The sequence below is a fragment of the Podarcis tiliguerta genome (genome assembly GCF_965153285.1).
Source record: "Podarcis tiliguerta genome assembly, chromosome: 3".
Taxonomy (NCBI): domain Eukaryota; kingdom Metazoa; phylum Chordata; class Lepidosauria; order Squamata; family Lacertidae; genus Podarcis; species Podarcis tiliguerta.
This window is the reverse complement of record NC_139536.1, coordinates 52,764,954-52,790,469: the sequence shown is the minus strand read 5'-3', so window position 1 is coordinate 52,790,469 and position 25,516 is coordinate 52,764,954. Positions and strand designations below refer to the sequence as shown.

At 41.0% G+C, this 25,516-nt stretch overlaps 1 protein-coding gene and 1 long non-coding RNA gene across 19 annotated transcripts in view; one reads left to right on the top strand and one right to left on the bottom strand.

Moving 5' to 3' along the window:
- Positions 1 to 25,516, top strand: part of ARID1B (AT-rich interaction domain 1B) — a 345,246-nt gene that overhangs the window by 281,418 nt on the left and 38,312 nt on the right. For 15 of the 18 annotated variants that reach the window (XM_083433948.1, XM_083433947.1, XM_083433944.1 and 12 more), the window contains 2 exons: positions 13,832 to 13,977; positions 25,373 to 25,479. In XM_083433948.1, the coding sequence (XP_083290074.1) occupies positions 13,832 to 13,977; positions 25,373 to 25,479 (253 nt within the window). The remainder of the gene's footprint in view (positions 1 to 13,831; positions 13,978 to 25,372; positions 25,480 to 25,516) is intronic. The other 3 variants (XM_083433946.1, XM_083433958.1, XM_083433952.1) reach the window with 1 other exon arrangement.
- LOC310674710 lies at positions 2,199 to 13,819 on the bottom strand. The gene is made up of 3 exons (XR_014509724.1): positions 7,722 to 13,819; positions 2,518 to 7,346; positions 2,199 to 2,362 (listed from the first exon to the last, which is right to left on the bottom strand). It is a non-coding gene; the product is annotated as an uncharacterized lncRNA (long non-coding RNA).

Here is a 25,516-nt window from a genome sequence, read left to right as displayed (position 1 = left end):
GGGTGGGTTCTCTTTTGCTGCCTGTGTTACACAGGCCAGTGACCAAAATGGTTGTGACTTAACATGGCAGAGTCAATGAAGTGGGGGATATGGTTGTTTCTGCTTTGGTGAAGTAGCATAACCTTTTTGGATTTGTACTACTGTAAATCCAGAATAACTGTGTTGTTCTTCGTATGGATGGGTTCAGAATATAGATTCTCTTAGCAATGTAAACTGCAGGAGTCTGAATACATATAATCTTTTACATGCAGCTGAGTCCTCCATCAGCATTTTCCAGTGCTATCTCTGTATTTGTAATTCATTTTTCATATTGCTAGTGCTAGCAAAGCATTTTCTCCATATTTCCTCCAGAGCCTTGAGCATGCAAGACTGCTGATGGACTAGGAGCCACTGGCAAGGAAATACAGTTAACAGGCATGATGCATTAAAGTGTCAAGCAGGAGAAAACAGGGCAAAAGATTTCTGAAGTCGAAATGCTTAAGTAAAAAATAATAATTCTTGGTAGGGCTGGATTTCCCCGTAGCAAATTTAAATATTCACACAGAGCATGCTGAACTGCTACTGCATTGTCTGTATGTTTAACCCATTTGATCTTGAAAGCTTGATTTAAAATTATAATAATGTTTAAAAGCACACTCGTGGCATTCACATCTTATACAGCAGAAGGGGTTGAAGCAGCACCATAAATCCTCTTTTTAATTTTATCTCTTCCTGCGTTTTGAAGTCTGGGGTTGGTCTTTGTTTTTAGCCTTCCCTCTCAGCTGAGATATGATGATTTCTCTACTTGCAGCTGCTGTGCATAACAAGAAGGTTAATATTCCCATCCACGTTTGTATATGTATGCAAGCCAGGACATTTGTAGATGTAAGACTGCCAGTTGTGAATTCCCCACAATAAACTAAACTAAGGTAGTGATTTTTCAGCCTCATTTGGAGGAATTGGAAGTGTTATCTTTAGAACAAATCCGACTCACAGTATCGAATTTAGTGTCCTGTGGAACGTTGGTGTAAAACTTGCCCTGCTGGTAATGAAAGAAGCAAGATGTGTGGAGGGTGTTTCATGTTAGGTGCAGCAGCATCCTAATTTCTATAATTAATTACTGTTTTTGTTTTTGTTATGCCCCTACCAGAGCAGCTAGCAACAATATCAAAGCACAGTAAAATATCACAAAACAATAATTCAGTAACAAATCAGAGATAATACAAAGGACTGTTAGTCATTCCTATTAAAGTGTGCAGCTAGCTACCAGGTCTTACAGTGGTTCTTCCTTTATTTACACTGAATCCTCATCCTAGTATTTTCATATTTAGTGATCCAAGGGATCTTAGTAAATAAAACTGAAATACATCCATTAGTATTGCTTGGATACCCAAGCAATAACTTCCAATCAGAGCAGCTATGTTTCAGCTTCCAAAAACAAATCCCCTCGTAGACTCAGTTGGATGAAATGGAGTTTGCTTCTTGGCCTAAGTGATTGCATAGTGTTACTATGAACTGTTAAACAGCTGCTCCTCTTTGCCTCAAAGCTGGCTTCAATTCATTAATGGGTGGATTGATTCCTGTAGTTGTAAGTGACTTTCGAAATTAAAGATAAAATATATATCCTAGTTGCTATTTTGTTTTTCAGCTGAGCAGCAAGCAAAATTCATGGGATTTTTTATTTTTTTTAATATAACCCACGCCTTTCCCTTACCAAAAATACCAAACTATTTTCTTCCAGCTGGAACTTTCCTTTCTGTTTCTGGAACATCTCTTTTGTTCTTTCTTTTTCTTTTTCTTTTTTTTACAGAATACATTATGAAGTTCAAGAAAATGCCATAAGGCAGTTTTAGCACCTAAAAATACATGGAGTTTTAGATATAGCAGCATGATAGCTTATTTTGATTTGTTTTCTATTCTAACAATGTTTTTTTAAAACACCTTGTTTCAGATTTGTATGCTAGGTAGGAAGGTAATAGTTTTATTTTATTTTTAGCTATAAGCCATAACAAAACAGAAATAACATTCAGAGTTGAGCCACAAATTTAGCTCTTAATTTCCTAGCTTAGGCAACTTTATATGACGTAAGACAACATGAGGGGCTGGGGTGTATGTCAAATTTTGCGCTCTCCCCCCGCCCCGCTCCCTAGTGCAGTGTGTGACCCGCAGGTTCCGTGTCAAAGTACTCTTGCAGCCCACTTGACATGAAAGGTTAGACTGCCCTGATCTAGAGGAACCCTCCACTTTGTCTTGTGTGTCTTGTAACTGGGGGGGGGGGGGATAAGTCTGCTCTCTGTTTATATATTACTGTTGTAGTAGTTGTAGCCACTGAAGTATACTGCTAGAATACTGGGTTTGATTGCAGGAAACCCGGGATAAAACCCTTCTTTGTCCATAACAGTGGCGTAGCGTGGGTTGTCAGCACCTGGGGCAAGGCAAGTAATTTGCGCCCCCTAACCCGTGGATTTGCGCCCCCTAACCCTAACCCCCAGATGTTGCGCCCGGTGCGGCCGGCCCCCCCTGCACCCCCCATGCTACGCCACTGGTCCATAAAGCTCGCTTGTATGTTCTGTTTTTGAGAGATGGCCTCAGGAGTGCATAGTAGAGGCTTCAACTGAACCCTGAACAGCTAAATGCAGGGCTTTAGCTGGAGTCTCCATAAGAACAGGGCTCAGACTTTGTTATTACAGCAGCAGTCATCCTTAGTCTTAGCCTTAAATGGGAGTTGCAACCCTGTCTTACTAGCTAGCTACTCCTTCTGTGAGATGAGCCTCTTTATTTAAATAGAGCAGAGAAGACTGTGGTTCTCTTAGCGCTTCTGAGCTGGAGTCCTTCATTCCCTGAAGAAGGGGAATTTGACTCCAGAGTTATTTATGATTTATAGCCTCAATCTTACCTGCTTGACGGGATTATTGTGATGCTACCCCTTGCATAGCTGTACAGCAGACCAAACAGCCTGCATTACTAACTACCAAACAAGTGAAAGAATACACAACTGGGCTGTGTTTCTGCAACTTTTAGGTATTTAGGGTAGCGTTTTCCTTTCCATGTCGCTGCATCAATTCTATTGTGTTTGCTGTGTTGGCAGCCAACTAAAATTTACTCTGAAAATATTTGAATCTTTGACATGCTGGCATGAACAGATCACAAGTGTTTGTATAGTTTTTTCCAGTGTGACGAGATCACAGTAGCCAACCTCAAACAATGCAATGAATCCATTTGAAATTGTATGACTTCTGATATGAGAAGTAGGACAATGGTAAAAACTCATAAAAATGTACATTTCCTTAATGAAAACACTTCTTTAATTCCTTGAGAATTGAATAATAAAAATATGTGCCTGTGAGCTTAGCTTCACATTTCCCTGACTGAACTCACCCCTTGCCTAAACTAAACTAATTTTTATATAAAAAATGATCAAATAGAAATTTTATTTATTTTTTTACACTTGAGATGTGCGTTTTCAGAACACACCCTGTTGCTGTTACTTTAGGTCAATTGAAATGGTTTTTAAATTCTGAATTTTAAATTGTTGTGACCCGCTCAGGGACCTGCTGGTGGAGGGTATATAATAACAACAATAATTGTTGTTGTTATCATTATTACTATTATTTTGTGTGGTGCTGGTGATCCATAAATGAACATTCTTGACATTAGATTTGCGACGGTGTTTCACCAAATTTGAACTAGCTTGGTCTGGTTCACCCATCTATGAGCCAGGAAGCACTGGGTGCTTTGGGAGTGGGGGTAATATCTGGTGGATTCATTGCTGTCTGCATTGAAGAGCACATCCCCATATGCACAATGCTTAGTTCATGCAGCACAGGCAAAGGGAAGGTATTGCTTTGTAGTTTTTGTTTTAAAACTTGTTGTTTTAATCCTGTATTTTATTCTGCCTTGAGAGCTTGTGATGAAGGGCGGTATATAAATTTAATAAATAAAAATAATAAATATATTTGGATTCTCAGAAGTAGTCTGAGAGAAGCTGCTGTGCCTTATTTATTTTCATCACAACCGCAAATTAGTGCACATTTCTTCGGTGCATGGTCACTAAGCCACCTGCTCCAGGTTAATTCTGTTTACAGGCTGTCAAGTGTAGCTCTAACTTGAATGTCATAGTAGCATCTACATCTATCACACCTGCTGTCAGGCAAACCAGCTTCGGTACGCCCTAATGCTTTGATCCTCTTGCAGGCGCAGGAGTTCCCGAAGTGCATATACAGGGCTTCATTTCAGTGTAGTGGGCAGCTTTCCCATGTCCAAAGGGATGTGCACATGCTGCTGTCTCCTCTCTAGCTCAATGGAAGTGTGCATGTTTTATCTGCATAAGACCAGGTTCAGCCCCCAGCTCCTTCAGTTAAAGCATCTCAGGTAGCAGGTATAAGAAAATAACTGCATGCAGCCCAAAAGAACTGCTGTGTTAGACAGTATTCATTTGATAGATGGCCCAGCGGCCTGAGTCTCCATGAGGCAGCTGCATATACATCTGTATCATGAGGAAATCTACACACCCATGCAGAGGCTTCATGAGCGCTTTAGAGGGCGCATGTAGCTCTGGCTTCATTGCTTGCTTGCATGCCTGTTCTGGTATCTTTTAAACGAGCATTCTGTTCTTAAGAAAATCAGGTCTTACAATTCATATTTACTTTCTGACAGCATTATAGTTAACAGAGTGAGAGTTCGTCCTCTTCTCCTTCTCCCTTCTCTCTCTCTCTTGCACACAGTCATAAACTCTTGCACTCCACTGCTTTCTTTGATAGCAATATCTTCCTCGGAAGCTTCATGTTGTGGCAAGCAAGTAAAGCCATAGCAAAATTATACGTGCGAGAGAGCGTAAGAGAATCCCAGGAGGAAAATATGTTTGCAGATCTCACCCCCTGAATTGCTCTCATTATAATAGCCCATTTGATGTCAGGGTATGACAGATTATAAGCTTTTTATGGCGAGACCCAGCTCAAGAAAGATTTAAATAAAGTACTTCTGGTTATTGTGCAGGTCAGTGTGTTTAAATAACAACCCTTCAAATCATCCTTTGACATTTAAAAGAGAGAGGAAATATTGTCATGTGGCGGACCTGGCGCAGATAAAGCACAGGGCAATTTGGTCAGTACACTGATTTGTGAGTGCATCCTAACAGTCATTTTCATGGTTTGTAATCAAGTGGGGCGCCCTTGCAGTGTGTCAATGTTTTTCAAAAACACCCCTGCTTAAAATGTTAACACAAATTACCCTCTTGAGATGCTACAATCCAATTCCTTGGTGAAGCTGGCACAAGCTAAACATTTCAAGCAGTAGGACAAGAAAGAGACGGAGCAAATACTATCCTGATAGGCTAAAGAGAATAATGAAAGGCACACATGCAGGCACCAAAAGGTTAGCCTCTGATACTGTACTTCCTTTCAAGAAGTATGTTTTTTAGTTATTTTTTTTTGACCTTCTGAGTAGCTTAGCTGCTTGATGTGAATTAACTGTGGTCCGACTGTTATAGCTGTCCCAGGATGTAGGTCATGCTGATTTCCTGGCAGCAGTATCACGTGTGGCAATAGGCATGTGCAGGGCAGTAGCATCTTCAGAACTCTGTGTACTGTAGGCCCCTATCTTATGTCATCCTAGGATTGCGGTACTTTAGCACATTTCCTCCTTGCACCACTCGAATAATGCAAGGAGTCCTGGACAATGCTGGAGCTACTCCGCATTCTCAGGTTAACCCAGTTTCCAAGAGAGGGCAGCACTAGTGTTTGGGGGAAAGCTGAAGCATAGCTTCTTTGCATGTCAGCTAGGTCTTCTCGTATTACCTCAGCTGTGTGAATAGGAGCTGGGTGGGCGCAACCCCCACACTGTCAAAGGGGACTGTTGACTTGTAATGCAGTGCTGGGGGTGTGCTTGGCAAAGACCCTAGGATGGCACTGGTGACTGGAAATGGGGTTTCTCATAAACAAGTCATGCCAGACAAATCTTGTTGTTGTTGTTTTTATAGAGTTACAAAGTTGGAGGAGCAGGGGAATGTACCCAGGAGTAACGTACCTTGATTTCACTAAGGGTTTTGATAGAGTCCCCCATGGTGTTCTTGAGGAGAAGCTGGTCAAATGTGGGCAGGATGAGGTAACTGTTAGGTGGATTGGTAGCTGGTTGACTGACCTAACTCAAAAGAGTGCTCACTAATGGTTCCTCGTCACCCCGGGGGAAAGTGGCAAGTGGGGTGTTGCAAGGTTCTGTCCTGGACCCGTTGTTAAATGTCTTTATAAATTACTTGTGTGAAGGACTTGAGGGGATGATAAGATGATTTGCAGATGACACTAAATTGTGATGGGTAGCTAATGCTACAGAATCAGGATTCAATAGGCCTCAGTGTTAACATCTTTCAAGTATTATAAGTGAATTTGTTTCCCAGGTGAATGGTTAGGCTTTCATCTGTAAATGCCACAACTGGTTTAGAAACTGGTTTTTAAAATCTCAACAACTAATATTAATTTAACTTCACATACCAATGGAGTTTAGGGTGCAGAGGAGAGACTAAAGGCATGTTATCAAGTTCTTTTCAAGCTCTTCAGAAAGATTGGAGCAAATAGCCCTTCAGTTGAAACAGCAGTGACAGAAACATTCCTCCCTTTCTCCCCTTAACTCCAGTAACCAGCAAATAATGCTATGACCTTAAGCATATATAAATATATTTAGCACTTGCTGTGCAACATATTTATTGGTGTTTAGTGGCCTGGAGGTTAATCAAAATGAGTCTGGCGATCTCAGCTTCTTTCTTAATGGACTCTACTTCATACTGTAGAATGGATGTAGCACAGTTTGTCACATTCAGTTATCATTCTACTCAAAGCAAGAGTACCAGTGAGTCAGAAAGAAAAGATAAAATTCCTTCATGCCCTCAGTCCTGGAAGCTGCCTGTCACAGGCTATACCATAGGACACTTTAGTCCTCTAGAGCTCTATTGTATCCGAAATCAGATTTTTGCATAAAACACATTGTAGGTCTCTTACCATTTCATGTAAAGGTCCTTCCAGTGCTATTTTTCTAGAAAAAGAGGTGCCAGAACCACGAATGCCTCCCTTGTTCTCTTATAATGGCAGTGGCGCCCACCTGAGAGGTGCCGGAATGGAGTTCTGCTGAGTTCCAGCTGAAAAAAAGCCCTGGGTCCTTCTACTATATTGTAAGCAGAGTGTGGTATGTGCAGTTTATATATAATAGGCATGCAAAAAATACATTAGTACCAAAATTTATATCCAAACTGTTGGGCAGGTTAGATTTGGAATTTTACATTGTCAGATGATGTAGATATGTTGAGAGCAGGATTGTGGGTGCCTCATGCCTTGATATTTCTGGTCTTAAGAAGGCCTTAAGTATTCTAACTCTTTTGACTAAATAGGTAAAGGTAAAGGTACCCCTGCCCATACGGGCCAGTCTTGCCAGACTCTAGGGTTGTGCGCTCATCTCACTCTAAAGGCCGGGAGCCAGTGCTGTCCGAAGACACTTCCGGGTCACGTGGCCAGCGTGACAAGCTGCATCTGGCGAGCCAGCGCAGCACACGGAACGCCGTTTACCTTCCCGCTAGTAAGCGGTCCCTATTTATCTACTTGCACCCGAGGGTGCTTTCGAACTGCTAGGTTGGCAGGCGCTGGGACCGAACGACGGGAGCGCACCCTGCCGCGGGGATTTGAACCACCGACCTTTCAATCGGCAAGTCCTAGGTGCTGAGGCTTTAACCCACAGCGCCACCCGCGTCCCTATTTGACTAAATACTAACATGGAAAAAGCTCTTCTACCACTTCCTCCTGTATTTTGCCTATGGGAATTGGTGATCTTTCCTCAGCTATTGGGTCTCCTTCATACTCTCACCTGCTGCCAGGCACTCTCAACTAGGATTCTTGTCACTTCCATGCCCATCTTTGAGCTCTGCTACCCATTTTGCCATCATCCACGCACATCTGGCATGTAGCCATATCTGGCATGTCAGACTCTCAATTTTATCTTATCAGAATAATCAGACATGTCCCTGTACCACTAGAATCTCTTCCTCTGTGACCTAGTCTTTCTTTCATAGTTGTAATGGGGCCCCTGTTCCTCCTTTTGCCTCCATCTTTGCTAGCACCAGAGCATTGCACATCAAGGTAATACCCGTTGCTGCTACAACAAGAGTAATATTCCTCTTCAAAGCACTGTCCTATACAGCTACCTAGGAACTTCCAGATAAGAGATTGGCTTTGTTCTATAGTAAACTTTGCCAACCTGGTGCCATCCAAAAGACTTTGCCCTCGCAAGTCATCATCCAAAATATCTGGAAGTCCAGGTTGGTGAAGACTGTTCTATACTCACAGGAACCTAACCATAATGTGAATATAGTTGGGAGAGTAGGTCCTGGATTTCCTCTGGGACAGAGTCTGCTTTTACAGCTTCTAAATTGTATGGGTGACCAATGTGGTTGGAGTTGGCTCAGGGAGAAGTGTGGCCATGTTCAGCTAAGCCATTAAGCTCACTCCATTTTCTGGGACCATTCACTATCAAAAAGGACATTTGATTACTGTGTGTTCAGCACATACCACATTCATGCTTTTAATCTATGCCCCAAAATGTAAAATTTAGACATCTATCCTTTAAAAAATTAAAAATAATTTTATTTCCCTCTGTGTTAAATGACTGATGTATGGCAAGGGACTCTTCCTCTGTACTTTGAAAATCAGTACTTGCACTTTTGAATTGGGCTTGGAAGCAGAAAAGCAGTTAGTGGGGGGAATTTAGCACTGGTAGAGATATGAAGTGAATAAGCTATGCTAATCAAAGTTCAGTAATCTGTAACCGATTGAAGCGCCTGAACCTTTTAAGAGGCAGCCCTACTTTTAATATACTGTATTGTAGTTATCCAGCTGGCAGTTTACCAGGACATGGGTTGGGAGATACTGTGTGCAGTCAGATGTCACACTAAACCATAGTTTAGTGTGACAAGAACAAGCCACAGTGAGCCTCAGGGTTGTGCAGTCTCCCCTTTCTTCTGGCACAGCTGCAAGGAGGACTTTGGGAGCTTTCACTTCAGATTTCTCTTATCTGTTAATGCAGTACCCAAATTGTGTAAGTAGGTTGTGTTAAAATTGTTCTAGCCTTGTACAAATCAGTAGTATTGCTGTCAATAACATGTCCCATATTTTCTGCTTGTGATACACTGTAATTTAGGTTGTATTTTTCAAATATTCTTTCTGTGTGTACGTCTGCCTTCTTGGTTTGAACTGGTGAACCCTCCAAATAGAGTACAGAAGATAAAATTGCCTTTATGATGGTCTATTTCAGAATTGTAGTTTCATAATATTATTACACATTGAGTAAAGCTGTGCTTCTCTATTTCTTTCTTTAAATGTGGCTGTGAAATATTGTCTTTTTATATAGATCTCCTACCTCCAGATCCTGTTTCTTTGACAGGCAGTTTCAGTCTTTTAGCTGGAATACAAAATTAGGATCACCAAATGAATAAACTTTTCTGCCTTACATGGCGCCCCATTGTTAAAGAAGCTGTCTGGGGGGAGAGATATTCACATAACGTATCAATAGTATCAGTATATTCATACTGGAGTAAGCAGGGGCAGCACGTCCCATTTCACCACTCAAGGTGAAACAGGAAGTACTGCCGCTGCTGCTGCTTCTGCACACGCTACCACATCTACTGCTGGTGAAGAAGCAGTGCCAAGACGATGGGGCAAGCAGTATACCTGCAGGCATGAAACTTGGGGGACTTCTGCCACCTGAGGCAGTGGCCTCACCCTGCCTAACAGGCCAGGCCAGCTCTGGGAATAAGATAATGCCTGTGTATTTCTCTTTAAAAGGCTTTTCTGCTATCATGGAGCTTTCTAAGAAGTTCATATTAATCCATGCAAAGCTTTATATACCCGACAAGCTATTTGCATAAGGGCTGTACAAATGTAACAATAATGTCACATGCTGCTATTGGTAGGTTCCCAACCTGGTTTTCAGCAAATCATAGCTTGCCATTTTATCCAAACAGTCAAATTGTGTGTTGCTCCTGCTTACAAACCATGATTGCAAACTATAGTGTTATTTCTAAAGAGCTACATTGAGTTAACTCAGGCTTCCTCAGCCTCGGCCCTCCAGATGTTTTTGGCTTACAACTCCCATGATCCCTAGCTAGTAGGACCAGTGGTCAGGGATGATGGGAATTGTAGTCTCAAAACATCTGGAGGGCCGAGGTTGAGGAAATCCTGAGTTAACCAGATCTGAGTTTACATGAGGATCACTCACCTTTGGTAACTAGCATTTTCAGATACTGTAATGTGTTTTCTGTTTGTGTTTTTGTATGTAAGGTTTGCCTTTACCACACAATTTATTTCTAGCATATAACTATATAGCATTTGTTAATGCAGAACAGGCCTCTTGTTACAGGGCAAGGAGATTGTGTCAACCTAGACTCATGCTGCATAACAGTTTTGCCTGTGTTTTTAGGACAATTTAAAAGATACAATATTTACATAAGAAAAGCTTGATTTCACGACAGTCTTCAAAGTTATGCCAAATGGTCCTTTTCTTTTTTCCCTCCCTTTCTCATTATCCTTTGGAGAATTGCACAACTGTGCATTTTTAATATTTTTCCCTACAAGTCATCACAAGCTTCGTCAGGGGAATGGCATTGTATGTCAGTTGTCTCCTTCATATCAAAAGAAATCCTTTGCCTCTTTACAGAAAATGAGGAAAGTTTGCCTTCCACAGAGCAAAGAACAAAACTGACTTGGAAAGAATTCTCTTTGCTTATGCCACATGTTCTTTACATCTTGGGAAGTTCCCAGGGTATCAAGAACAAATTTAACCTAGTGTTAACTAGAACACATTTTTACCTACTCCAACATTAAAAACAATAAAAAACATAGTTTCCTGTTTATCTCTGAATGTTCAGTTGCGAAGTTCACATTGGTACAAGTATTTGGGGGGCGACGGGAATCATGTTGCACATGTTGACTGCATTTACAGAGTAGAAAGAAAAATTGCATATTTATTTTCTCAATCATACATGCAGTCCTATACCCCAGAGGGATATATTGGAATCCTGTGGAACCACATTGTAAACTATTCATCTCCTGCATAATGTTCTGAATTTGGCTATCCAGATAGGAGCAGAACCACTGCAAAGCTTCCCCAATTTAAAAAGGATTCAATGGTTGAGGATACTGAAAAGGGAAATAGACAACATCACCCACCCACTGTCTCTCTCCTAACAAAGGTGATCAGGGTGATCCAAGGCAGTCTCAGTGCCAAATCCAGGCCTAAACCTCAACTGAAATGGACCAGAGAATCATCCTAACCCAAAAGAGCCTGGGCCTGGAGCTCTTGCCCAGGAAGGGGGCTTTTGCGGTTGGTTTATGATTATTTAGATTTTCCAGGTGCAAATAAGGATTTTTCAGAAGTGTCTGCACCACAACCTTTTTTAGGCAGCCTGGGACCACTTCTTCTCATAATAAGGCATTAATTACCTTGGCCCAATCAGTCATCCTGCCCATACAAGATTTCATAAGCTAGGAAAGGCAAGGATCAAACATGCAAGTGGTTTCACAGATCTGCTCAAACATCTTGTTCACATCCTCAAGCTGCATCAATTGGAACTAATCCAACAATACTGGACCAGATAGCACGTTGGACACCTTAAGTTGACCTACCAAAACTCTGGAGTCCAGCTCATAGTGGATGCAAGCAAATTTATCGTGCTTTGCAAACAAAATGCAGGAGGCAATTGGTGATTCCAAAATCTTATTAGGGCTAGAATGTTATAGACCACCCAGAGAAGCTTTGCTAAGCAGAAGTGAAAGTATGTAATGGAGGCAGTGGGAAAACATGTGTTCATCTTTGCTGCCACAGAGTACCATTGAGAATGAGCACATACTATTGATCAGTTTCATATGTCAGCTTGTGCTCAAGTAATCTCTCAGCTTTCTTCATCATCCTCAGCTCCAGGGTATACCATGAAGCTACTCAAGCTTTTCTAAGTGAGGGAGGACATTTGGGAGGGATCATGTCAACCATTCGGGGCATCTCTTCATTCCATAGGAGCATTATTCATATCAGCTGGGAAATCCCCCAAAGTCCTCTGGAATCCATAAGGATTCATCAAGCCCCAGGCCTGGACCACCCTTATTGTTTTCATTCTTGCAGAGGGGGAAAGTCACTGTCATCCTCAGGAGGTCTGAGCATGACAAAGAAACAGATGTAAGATTCCCCACTCTCAGAACATCCTCTTAACTGTTGGTCTAATCACATTTTGCGACAGCCCATGATGGTAATAAAGTCTTGACCCACCCTAGATCTCATGACCTTGGTGTGAACATTTATTACCTCCAGGACCAACAGCCTGGAAGGCCTCACCAGCACATTCAGTACCACCTCTGTCAGCTCACACAGGAAGGCTGCTAGGCAGTGGGATATGTGGTACGCTCACAGAATCCCTAATCTGTTCCATTCACCCAGCACAAGATTCAAACATTCTAGATTTGCAGTTAGTTGCATAGGAAAACAGGACAAAGAGAGCCAGTGTGATGTAGTGGTTAAGAGCGGTGGACTCGTAATTTGGTGAACCGGGTTCGCGTCTCCGCTCCTCCACACGCAGCTGCTGGGTGACCTTGGGCTAGTCACACTTCTTTGAAGTCTCTCAGCCCCACTCACCTCACAGAGTGTTTGTTGTGGGGGAGGAAGGGAAAGGAGATTGTGAGCCGCTTTGAGACACCTTCGGGTAGTGATAAAGCGGGATATCAAATCCAAACTCCTCTTCTTCTACTACTGACTTCCTGTTGACTACACAGAAGTTCCTCTTCCCCTTTCCCCTTCTAAATCTTACCTGTTGCTAAAACAACTAGCCAGGTGGGCACGGCTAACTCTCTGCTTGCCCCCATTCAGACCCTGGTTATATAGGCAAGGTCAGCCAGTAGTGAATGAGGGAGATCTTATTGTAAACTGACCTTGCATTTCAAAGCAGCATCTGAAGACCGGACATCTGGCTGATAGGACAGCCAACACACCTCCAGCTGAAGGAAGGACCAGAAAATTGAGCAGCCCTTAATTGACTGAACCACATATCCCCTACCCAGCTCAACCCTGTCCCCTCAGAGGGCCCTTCTATCTCCACATGATCCAAGTAGAAGATAGGCAGGTGGCACAGCATCTGGGCAGATTGTCTGTTCTTCTTCTCCCTATCCTGCTTGGGGTGGGGTGGGGTTATTGGCAGATGCATACCACGCAAGCATTGGGTAGAAGAGCAAGGAGCGGTATTTCTGTGATTTCATCAAAGACTCCATTAAAACAATTTTGTATTAATGTGTTATAGCTTCACTCAATTTGTGTAACTGCATCTCTTTCCTTTGCTTTTTAATTTTTGTTTCATTGTCTTCATGGCTTGCTTTTGTAGTATGGTAGGCAAAGTGGAATCAAAAGAACTTTTCTTTTTAAGAGCTATCTAGCCCTGGCTTCTTCGTCTTCTTCTACGTATACCAATGGCAAGCACTTCTCTCTCTCTTTCCTGTGCTTCCATCACTTTCTACATGTCAGCCACACAACAACTTGAACCTCATATAATATTAAGCTGTGTCCATTTTAAATTAACATGTATTTTCCATTTAAAGATCTGCATGGTACTTGATTGTAGCTTGGATTGTAGAACGAGCCCCAAAATGTTAATTACTAATTCAGTAATAAGTTCCCAACAAATCGGTCCCCTCTTCATGCAGGCAAAGACTAACTGGCTGCCTCTTCCTTAGGTGTTTGTGAATGCTAATGTATGAATTCTGTGACTAACCAAAGTGTCCTGTGCAGTAAGAAACATAATAAGAGCTTGTGCACGTGTGTGTGCTTTCTCTTCACTCAGGCAAGGCAGTTTTCCTGTCATCAATCAGAGCGGCATTATGGGATCCAGCTCTCCCTACACCCAGCCAATGAACAACAACTCAAGCCTGATGAACCCTCAAGCTCCTCCTTACAGCATGGCACCTAACATGGTGAACAGTTCCACAGGTAATGGTTGGTAACTTTTCAGGAACGGCTGTTTTTTCCCAAGGTAGACACCCTTAAGGCTGCTATTCCATATCCACTTACCTGGGAGTAAGCCCCATTGAATCCGGTGGGACTTACCTCTGAGTACATTAGATTGTACTGGATGTTGCAAAGGGTTTCTCCTGGGCAGCTGTTTCTGTGTTCCTTAAAACAGGAGTTTCCTGTTATTGTATCAAATCCTGCATATGTTACACCCTTAGGTGGTCTTCTATTTTTTCTTGAAAATGTGAACATGGTGTGTTTGAAAACTGACAGGTCTGAAAGAAGACTGTTTTGTTTAAAATGTTTTCTGAGGCTGGTGCAGCTGTAATTAAGCAACATAACTGACATCATCTTAGGTTAGGAACCTGACCAACAAGGTACCAAAAGTCACTCACTGTGTTTAGAATAAAGTATAACTCTCTGGAAGTCCCAGTAATTATGTTCACTCACTGAAATAGACAAAAAAATGAACTTAACAAATAAAATTAACAAAGGGTCTTTTTCCATTTATATTTCTTTGCAGGAATACCATGCCAGGGATCTGTTTGTTGATGGGATTGTTCAAGTGCTCATTTGCATTTGATGTGGACTCAAACCATTCTCCCTAGCAGTACATTATTTCTTTTCTCATTCCCATCCCCAACTATTACATTCATTAATATGTTGTAGTGTGCAATTGCATAGTAACTAGATTTCCTTTAATTACATTTAAGTCATACTCCAAATAAGCCCACTGAAATCAATGGACTTTAGTTAGTCATTACTAACAAGACCATTGATTCCAGTGGGACTACTCAGGGTGTGACTTAGTACGATACAGCCATAGAGGGCAAGGCTATCCAACCATGTATTGCTGTGATGGATGGCAAAAAAGTATGTGTATGCAAGACAGAGAGAGTAATTGGGTTTAATTGCTGGGTTGCAGATGACTTCTTAACATTATGTCATGATTATTGGAGAGAGGAACCACTGTTACTAACCTGCTTTCTGCAGCAACACCTTTAGATTTCTTTTTCTTTTTAAGGCAAATCTAGCAATGACTTCTTGTGCTTATCTGCTCAGGACACCACTGCCAGCGAAAACAGAGTTCAGTTACCTTTTAGAACGAAACAAATCGGTTGCTGCTCCTGCTTCTTGCAACAGTTTTGGTTCCTCTCTCCTCTCCAGGAGCCCAAAGTAAGGCTAGTGGGCAATCCTTTCCTGCTGCTGCCTCTACATGGCTGCTGGAGGAAAGAAGCCTATAGTCTTCTCTTAAGTTTCAAAACAGACAGGGGAGCACTTGAATACAATCATTTCCTCATTAAAAGAATAATGTGAGAACCAGCTGATTCTGTCTTTACTGTTTATAGTGATTCCTCCAAACTTTTATGAAGGTGTTACATGCTGGTAGATATTATTATCTCTCCCCCCTGCCTTCCCACCCCCATTCTGTCTTTCAGATGATTTGCCTGTTGCTTAAGCAGCATGTTTATGTCGACTGTGAAATTAACTGCCTCGTAATAAAACTCAGAGGGTTTCCCCCACCCCACATAGACGTATTGAAAACATGTACAGCTTCTATGATTCTGCTCCACAACACAACCAGCCACCCAGCTCTCTTAAACATTTTAAAGTTTTTGATTGCCAAACATTGGTCCCGTTTAATTCTTTTTCTGACAGCTGAAAATGCACATTGTTGTCCTAGAGTCTCATTATACCTGTTTTTCGACTCTCTAGACAACAGTTTAGCAGAGGTATTCCCACATGTCTTATTTATAATGGTTTTGTGCTGTCTCTTCAGCAAGGGTAAGAATACAGATTGTTAATCAGGGAGATTTTTTTTTTTTAATATAAAATAAAATTGCTTCCCTTAGTGTTAGGCAGGAGGTTGTTTGTTTGCCCATGCAGCACACTTTTACTTCAGTTGAAAAGGAAAAAAATCTATTGAACAGGCCATTAGATAATAGCTTGCTCCCCCCCTCCCCCGACCAGAGCTGTCCCAGGTAATACTGTGTTTGGGTTATGTAGTAATGTGTTTTGTCTGCCTGGATGAAATAAAATTACTTTTGAGCATTGAAACTGCACTATAAATCCTGGCTTGCTGTTTAGCAGCAGTAATTTTTTGCCCCTTTTACTCTGGCCCCCAGAGCTGGAAAAATAACCAACAACAAACAGATGGCAGAGTGCCCTGCCTAAGAAGATTTATGTATTGCAAAGGAATAACCAGTTTAAAGGAAGATTCACAGAGGGGTTTTTTTGTTCAGATAATTCAGCCATTCGTTATTTCATACGGTGGAAATCTGTTCAGTGCAAAAGCATTTATCCTAGCAGTCTTTTGTATGGAGTAGTCATAGTATTTTTATTGTGTTCTGCATTCCAAAATATTGAATTTTTAAAATAATTGAACCATGTATCAGAGCTTGCTTTATTTCTTTTTTTATTTTTGGTTTATGCATTTTTGAGGTTTTCACTTCCATATTTATTAATCCATGGTGTGTCCTGTAAAAATATAGTACATGCACTGGTAGTAGTGCTTGTTGTGGTTTATTTGTTTCAGCCATTGACCCTAAAAAAGAACAGACAAACAATGGCTTTAACCAGCAATCATAATCAAGATAATGCAAACAACCCAGAAAAATGTACTATGTTACAATAATTCATTCTATTTTAAATAAAACTCCACAGCCAGTTTCCAACCCTCAGTCTAGTACAAGAAAATAAAATAATTTTATGTTGCTTTCCAGAAGTCCGACCTTGTAACTTCTCTATTTTTGTTTACGACAAGAAATTATTTCCCCCCTTGTAGATCTAACTTGTTTCATGATTTTTTAGTAACTGCTGATGAAATCTATTACATGCATGTTCAAAGATGACACAGGCATATAGTAGATATCTTTGTTTATCTCCTTCCTAAAAAATTTCTGAAGTAAGCAAAAATGTATGTTGCAATAGCACTCATCCAGAATCACTGAGGGCATTTGAAATCTTAGCAGGGTCAAGGCTCAGATTGAACTTAGGCAGATCAATTAAACATTTTTTCCAAACCATGAGCACATTTTGATCACATATCAGGTTGTTGAATTGACTCTGGCCAATTGAGAAGGATCACTTTGCTCAAAAGTGTCCCTGAAGTGTAAACTTTGATTTAGCAGCTGGCAATTCTGTACCCTTGATATCATTTACAGAAAAGGCTTCCATCATTTTAGTTGTGGAGATGGGACAAGCAATCCTGGGGTACCAAATATTTAATGGGATAGAATTAATTGAATCTGTTCATATAAACTAAGCTTCAGAAGTCTAATTTCTGGCATATGTTTTACATTTAATCAGAAGTTAAGTAAATGTAAGTAGATTTATAAATAATGTGATGTGTAGGGGCCTATGATGTGTACTCCGCAAATTGTTCTACACAGTACAGCTAGCTTAAAGACACAAATTACAGCCACAAAACAACTTAACATACTCCACTGATCAGGAAGTGTTGAGAGGAGGATATTTCATCAGCTGTGAAAGCACAGCATCACAAAACATTACAGTTTTTTGTGCTCCAAGGAAATATACTATCATCATTATAAGAACTGGTACTGGTGCACATAGTTTGAAAATATTTTACTGGTGAGCTATTTTACCTTAGCAAATTCATGACGGAGACGGAGAAACAAGGGCAGATTCAGACAAGCAGGAGCCTCATGACAGCCACTTAAGAATGTCCCATTGGCAGCTGCCTGCTGGCTTTGATCATTTGGTGAAGCCCAGCATTACCATCCCTGCACTTCCCATATTTCCAAGCATATATATAAGGATGCTAATGCTGGCTTCAGCCATGTGTCTGAAGGCATTAGATAACTGCCTTGGCATGTGGGTGCGGGCAACTTATATGATAAACTTTTATACCAGAGAGTAGGGGACCTGTGGCCATCCAGTTGATTCTGGGCTACAGTTCACCTCATTCCTGCCCATTGGCCATGATAACTAAGGCTGATGGGAGTCCAGCAGCATAGGGAGAGCCACAAATTGCCCACCTCTTATATTTAGTGCTGAATTTTAGAAAGTGGGAAGAGAGGGAGATGTTAAGCTCAAGCTTCCCTAGATAGCATGACCTGCTGCCTGGAAGCCTCGGTCCCCCAGATCTTGAGTGAAATTATTCAGTGAAGAAGGAAGGCCACTCTATCCCTAATCTAAATTACTCTCTTTATTATTACTTATTGAATTTAGCAATGGAATCAGTTTCCAGGATTCAGCCACGGTGGTGCTTGGCTGTACTTTTAAGTGGTGACTCTATGGATTCTGTATGTCTGGTTTCATCTCCAGAAACTAACTTAAATATAAGTTTTTGCCATCATTCATGTATATAATCAGGTTGCTTTCCATCAAGAGCTGAGAAAATTGTTATCCCTATCTCCCTGTTCCCAAGCTTATTCATTCATTAAGGAGCTCAGGATGGTGTACAAGGTTCTCTCCCCTCCCTTTTATTCACACAGCAATCCTGGGAGGTAACTAGTCTGAGAGATAGTAAATGGGCCAAAGTCACCAAATACTGCATTTTGATAAACACGCACACCCCAACAGCTTCAATACAAATTGAGAATTGCTCATCAGGTAAAGACATACCTGCCCTGTCTCAACCCAATGGTGTGAACATTGAGCAGGCAACTGTGATACACATCAAAGTCTGCTGACATGTACAGTAATGTGCAAACACAGCAAAAAAGAACAAATTTGATCTGTTTTAAGCCAGCAATGTGTGCACAACCTGAGTCAGACCAGTTCTAGTCCAGTATATCTCCCCCCCCCCCCTTGGGCTAATGGTCTTAACCACTATTAGCACATGCTGCACATTATAGAAAGATTCAGCTACATGTAGAAACATAGTCCTCAGGATCATGGCCAAACCTGAAACCGGCATTTGTCCTATAACCACCCATGCCCGTATGTACTATGAATGGGCACAGGAAAGATGACAGCATTTTCAGAGAGGTCCCTATTGCCCCAAATTGTAGCTCTGGTGCAGGAAACATAAAAATCAAAAGATAATAGTTGCAGCTCTGCCAGTGGAATTTAAACAGTGCTACAGACACCGATTTAGATGACTGTCATTTCAGCCATCTCCCTGTTCCGTTAAGAAAACATGGCAGATACAGAAAACGTCTCTTAACTAGTGTAGAGCTCCGATGCTCTGAAAGAAAACCTCCCTTGTGTAATAGGCTTCAGTGAGCAAATAATTATTTAAATAGAATCAGTGTGACTATGAATATGACAACTGTTTCTTCAGTTATAATGCCAGGGGGAGGGGGCTTAGGAGAAAGCAGTGAAGGAATTTCTTCAAAAAGACAGATGAACAGAAGGCTTCCCCCTTTTTTGTTAACAATGGTGGGAATTAATTTCATTTTTGAATTTTAGTGAAAATGGTAGTTCAGTGTGTAATATTACGAAGTGCATGTGAATATACCTGTAATGCAAGTAGGTTTTTATGATCAATTTTTATTGCAGGCACAAAAAGTGTTACTTTGTCTACTTTTTCTTTAAAATTATTATTATTATTATTATTGCTTATGGTTTTCTTGCCGCTCAATCCAGTTGTGTCTCAACCAAAGTACATTTGCAGTTTCTGCAGCCATTTGCCTCAAACCAAAGCTCAGTGTACACTCGGGTATACAGTGCAGAAATCCTCAGTCTTTTACGGTGGTAGGCGATCCATGCACAGAGTCACATTTGGGCAAATGAAGCTGTTCCAGGCACAAGGGGAAACTAGTGACTGCACAGAGATCCTGTGCTGTGAAAAGCTGCTTATTCTGGGCAGTCATGCAGTTTTGCATAATCTGTCTCCTACTGATTCAGACTTCAGAATCCATTTTTTTTAGATGGCCTTACATTGCAGAAATGTTTGGGGGGTGGGATGTTTCTGGGCATATACTCTGATATGGAGCTCTGCTGCCAAGCTCATATCACTGGGCTTAAAGTGAGCCTTCGTGCAAGGACCAGATCTCAGGAGCTGAAATGATATATGCACAAAACTGTCCCATACAGCTCGATTCAATATGTGTCTGGGCTGGAGCTCCTGCAAAGTTTTGGGTCAGGTTGTCCCTTTTAAAATAAAGGGCAGGTGTGTGTGTAACGTTGTTAGATTCTGCTGCAGATACACATTTACTCTCCTCACAGCAACCTTGCTTTTTCTGTATGTTTTAGTCCGCAAGACCAAATGACCTGAGCTGTTCCACCCACCAACCTCTCCTTTTTAAACAAAGCAATGAGCACTCACCTCTCTTTCTTTCCTGCCTCAAAGCCAAATCCACCCTTTACTTTTTCTAGCAGATAGGGTGTGATTTTCCAAGTTTCACTTGATACAACCCAAAACACCTTGGTACAGCTACAGCATCACAGTTAAAATCGAAGGCCACAAACCGTCCGAACGTTTTCTTACAAAGGCTTAAGACCACATTGGGTCAGTGGCAGCTAAAGTACTGGGCTGCTTGGAACATAGGTTTATACGGAGTCTAGCATTCAGTCTTGTGCAAATCTCTCAGCCAAACCTACCTCACCAGGTTGTAGTGACTTTAAACTCATTGTGTGGTAGTGCACCCATGGTTTGCACACAGACAGTTGTACCTTCAATCCCCAGGAACGGTCTTGTTTAGGAGGACTGAAAGGGACTCCTTTCTCAGTCGGAGTGGACAGTGCTAGGCTGGTAGTCTGAGGCAGCAGCATCTGGAGGAAGAAGGGAAAGTAAATGTAATCAAAATTTTTTACTGGTTCTGGTGGATTGGACCCAGAATTGTTAAGTCCCGACCTGGGCTCTTCCTGAAGAATCCAAAATTCAGCCTAATGATTTGCTGTGGGCTGTTTCCCCATAGACTGATCACCATTGCCTCTCCTATAGGACAAGCATGGCATCTAGCCCAGGAATACAGATAGTCTTATGATACTTGACTGCAGTTTAACTCACATGTGAGCTAAGTTTGGTGTGGTATATAGCTACAACAGGACCTTGACCCATATTTTCTTTTTTAAATTATTCCGACTTTCAACTTCTTATAATAAAGCCTGGGGCTAGTTCTTGGAACCTATTCACTCTACATTGCAACTCTTTTTCAATCACAGATTTCACTGTTATCTTCTTCTTTTTAATGTTTTATATATTTGTAGTTTGTGGGCAGGATCATTAGGGTCACTGGAGAAGAGAGCGTGTGTGTGCACGCACGTGCCTTAATTTGCTGGAATTGTGACAATAGTGTTCTTTCACTGTTTGAAAAGGGGTCAAAATAATACCCTCAGTTTGTCATTGGACTAGAAAGCAAAGGGATACCAGCCGCAAATCCCTTGGAAGCATTCTTGTAAGTCTTTACAAAGCATTTCAACAAAGGATAAAGAAATACCTATGGATGCTACACAAAAGTCTATAGTAGTACTTCTTTCTCAAGATGACATGGTAACTTAGATCCAGCTGTTGTTGTGAGCAATTAGTCCTGTGCAATGCAATGCAGATGTTGATGTGCAACTGGATTTGCATCTGAATCCACACCAGTAACGCACATGGAAGGCTTCTTACACACTCTTGCTTGCTTGGGGCAGCTCATATGAAGTACATGTCAAATGCTCTATAGCCCAGCCTGTTTCTCTGGATCATAATTACTCAAAATTTTATTTACAATTTTCAGATTTTATAACCCTTGCAAATCCTTCTGCAAGCAGCTGAATGGGCCACCTGAAGATTTCGCTGCTAGCACAAACTGCTGTTCTGCACAACATAACCACTCCAGCACCATTCAGAAAGCTTTCAATGGCATCACACAAACTTGCAGCTAGTGAATTGGCAACCAAATTCAGTCTTCCCACTACTGCAGTTAAATTCAAGTAGGAAAAATGCTGGCCACAAGGAGAGTGGTCTTTTGCTTCTGCCCTAAGTCCCACAGCTGTCTCCAGAGCAAATGGGTGAGGTCAGAAATGCAACTTGGATGGCCTTGTGCATTTAGTCACTCTTTGGTTGCTTCGTTATCATTTTACTTCCATTCATAAAAAGCACTGGCTGTTTCTCAGTTATTGCATTGTTTGGAAATAGACATCTTGTTCCCATTTTTAAATATACAAGACTGAAACTACTTTTTTAAAGCCAAGTACTGTAGTAATTTCCGCATTACAATATTTCAAATGCCTTGTTTGGCCTACAAACGCACCACAGCAACCTACAAATAAGCCTATGGCAGTTCAGAGATGAGTATTGAGTATATAGTTAGCTGTAAACTCGCGCGGCACATGGCTGGGTAGGTTTTTTGGCAGAGCCGTTCTCCCAACCTGCAGTGATGTGATGCTAAAGATATTAGCAAATTAGCACCATGAAGCTTGCCAGCTTATTCGCCAGAGTCTTGCTTGCTCTCTCACTGCTGTAATTAAAACTAATTATTTTCTAAAACATAGTAATACATGAATATGTGCAATAATCATTTTGTAGTGGGCAATCTGTGAAGTTTTTTTAAAGCTCCCCCCTTCCCCTTTGGCTTGTTCTCCCACATGTTGGCTGCTGAGTAAAACACTGCATTATCATTTTACAGAAAAGCAAAGCAGCCCAATAATAATCAGGCTAGATTTTTATTATTCTGCAATATCCATCATAATTTATTTAGCCTTTCCTTCTCCGTCTACTATTTTTAAACACATTTTGCATAGTTAACAAAAATGTGTTGAACTTAGTTAGCTATATGTTCTATACCAAATGTGGAGCTCCTTTTGCTCACATTTGTGACTGCATTGAGGTCTGCAGGCTTCTTTTTATTTTGGAGGGTAATAACAGAAATGAAAGTTCAACTAATAATATTTACCTGTTATGTAGCAGAAAATAAAAATGTTCAAAAATGCTTATACTTTAAAATTAGGTTTTGCCACTGTATATTCCATGGAGATTGCAAATACTCTTAAGAATACTCTCTCTCTCTCTTACGGTGGCAACCGTATACATAGTACTCTACAGATTTCTTAAGGGGGAAAGTGAAATGCCCCCAAGGCTTGTATTCTAGAATAGTAGGAAATACACCAAATTGGGGGAGACAGAGACAAGAATAGGAAGGAAGGAAGGAAGGAAGGAATGCGAACAGCAAATTTAAAATATTACAATACAATCATTTATACGTGTCCAGTCAAAAGTGAGTCCCACTGAGTTCAGGGGAGCTTATTCCCAATTGAGTGTGTATAAGGTTAGGCTGTAATCTGAACCACACTGACCAAGGAGTAAGGACCATTGAACTCAACAGGACTTAGATCTGAGTTTGCAGTTGCCTTGCAGCAGTTTAAAGCAAAGGCCTCTTGGAAAAAGTGAGAGATGACACTATGTACATATTGGGCAGGGACTTTGATGCATGGGGATAGCAAGGGAAAATGTGTGAAGTCAGAGAGTAAGAAACATTTGGGTAACTGACAATGGTAGACTTGGAGGATATAATAATTGGTAATAGAGGACCAAAAGATTTAGGCAAGGTTTTGGAGACCTATAAAGGTAAGTCCATCCTGGATGAAGGAGGGTATGGGAAACCATGTACAGATTTGAGGAGGGGATCAAGCAATGGGAAAGGCAAATGATTTGTGTAGTGGCATTTTAGAGAGAAGTGAAAAGGCTGAGACATGACAGGAAATGCTGAAAGGGATGTTTCTTGAATCACATCATCAAGATGTTTTGCTCTCACTCAAACCTTTGGAATGTGGTAGGCTGAGGATTTAAGAAATTATTCCCCCCTTCCCAAATAATTTTACTGGTTTTCATGTAAATACAAGAACAACATATAACTACAGTAACTTGTCCAGTGGTACATTCTTAGAAATTGTTGTTTTTAAAGGATTCATTCCACAGTGTGAGCTTGCACTGTTTGTTCACACAGTTTTATACTGTACAGAGAAAACACAATATACATAATTGATCTGAATGTTTCTTTTGACTTTCGGCTTTGAAACATGAAATTCAGGAAAAATGCGACAATAGCTCTATACTGCACTTTTCCCACCTTCAAAACAATGAGAAGAAAATGAACATTTCTTTGGCACACCTCTGGAAAGTGTCTGCATAAGTGTTATCTGAACGAGAATGATCAGCATTCAGCTATGTTCCCAGCTGACTTCTTTAAGAAGGAAAATAGCTGAATACCCATATCGGCCACAGAACAGATCTACAGAATAATTTACAAGTTGAAGAATGTAGTTGAGTAGGTTGTAGGCTTGGGATTTGGCAACTAAGAGGCTCAGAGAAATATTATGTGATATTTTATAGTGTAATCATACAGATTTTATTGTGGTACTCAGATAACATACCACAAGGGCCAATTCAGACCTTAATTTATTAGTTGGAACAGCTGATGTGAGAATCATTTGCACTTCTGTTTTTCCACTAATGAAGCCATATATGAAACATTGCCACATGAATCTGACCCATGAAGGAGTTCTGTGGGCAAAAGAGTTTGGGTCAGAACACAAATCCACCTGCAAGATCTGTTTAACAGTGATGGGACATTAAGAGGGAAGCAGAAGCAGGAGTATTTCTTGTGTTTGTTGAGCTTTTTTTGGAAATTTGTTGAGCTTTTTTAGACAAAAGCTGGGTTTTTTAAAATTCCAATGTGGGCCGCCATATGCCCGGATTTTCCCAGATATTTTAACAGATTTCTGAAAATTCCCCTGGACACTATTTTCGGCAGACAACTCCCAGATATGTCCAGGAAATTCTGGATGTATGGCAGCCCTAAACTTATGAAGTAAACATTCAAATTGACCATAAGTCATCTGGTGCTTGTTCACATCTATGAAAGTACAAAGGAACTTGTTCCAACACTGGTGGCACTGAAAATGCTCTCATGAAAACCAAATCATCAGTTTCTCTTATACTGCCACTCTCCAGGTAGCTATAAACTCAGCCTTGGGCCTGGGTACTCTGGGGTGCTGTATTATTGCATAATAAGTATGCATTATATAGTGACTGCTAAAATGCTAGTAACCAAAGTAGCTTTTCATAATGAAAACATTTGTGCTTGAGAAAGTGACTTAAGAATCAAACATAGTTTGTTACTCCACAAATCCAAGAGGTGCCTAATGAAGTTGTCCGCAATTTTTCAGCATTACCATGGCAAGCATATATGGTTTGGATTATATTGCTGTCAGTTATTAAAGTGAGTCACTCAATAATTAGATATTAAAATTAGACCTTAAAACTGTGTTTCAGGTTTGTAGAGTGATTATGTGGGTGTACTAATTTGGAGACATTTTCTCTTATTGCACATATAGCACTTAACTTGTGAGATCTAAAGGACTTCTCAGCCTCTGTAAAAGATGGAGTATTGATATATTCCAGTTTCTTGCATCATCAGTTTTTGACATACCGAGAAGTCAACCTTGATGCTAAATTGTACCACCTGTTTTTGATTAGCCCCTATGGGTCTTGCAGATATGATGACTCCAGGCGAGTCCAAACTGCCCATCCCTCTCAAGCCAGATGGAAAAGAAGACGGGCCTCCTCAGTTTGAGAGCAAAAAGGTACTTCCCTCACCTGCATGTGATGTTGGTTTGGCGC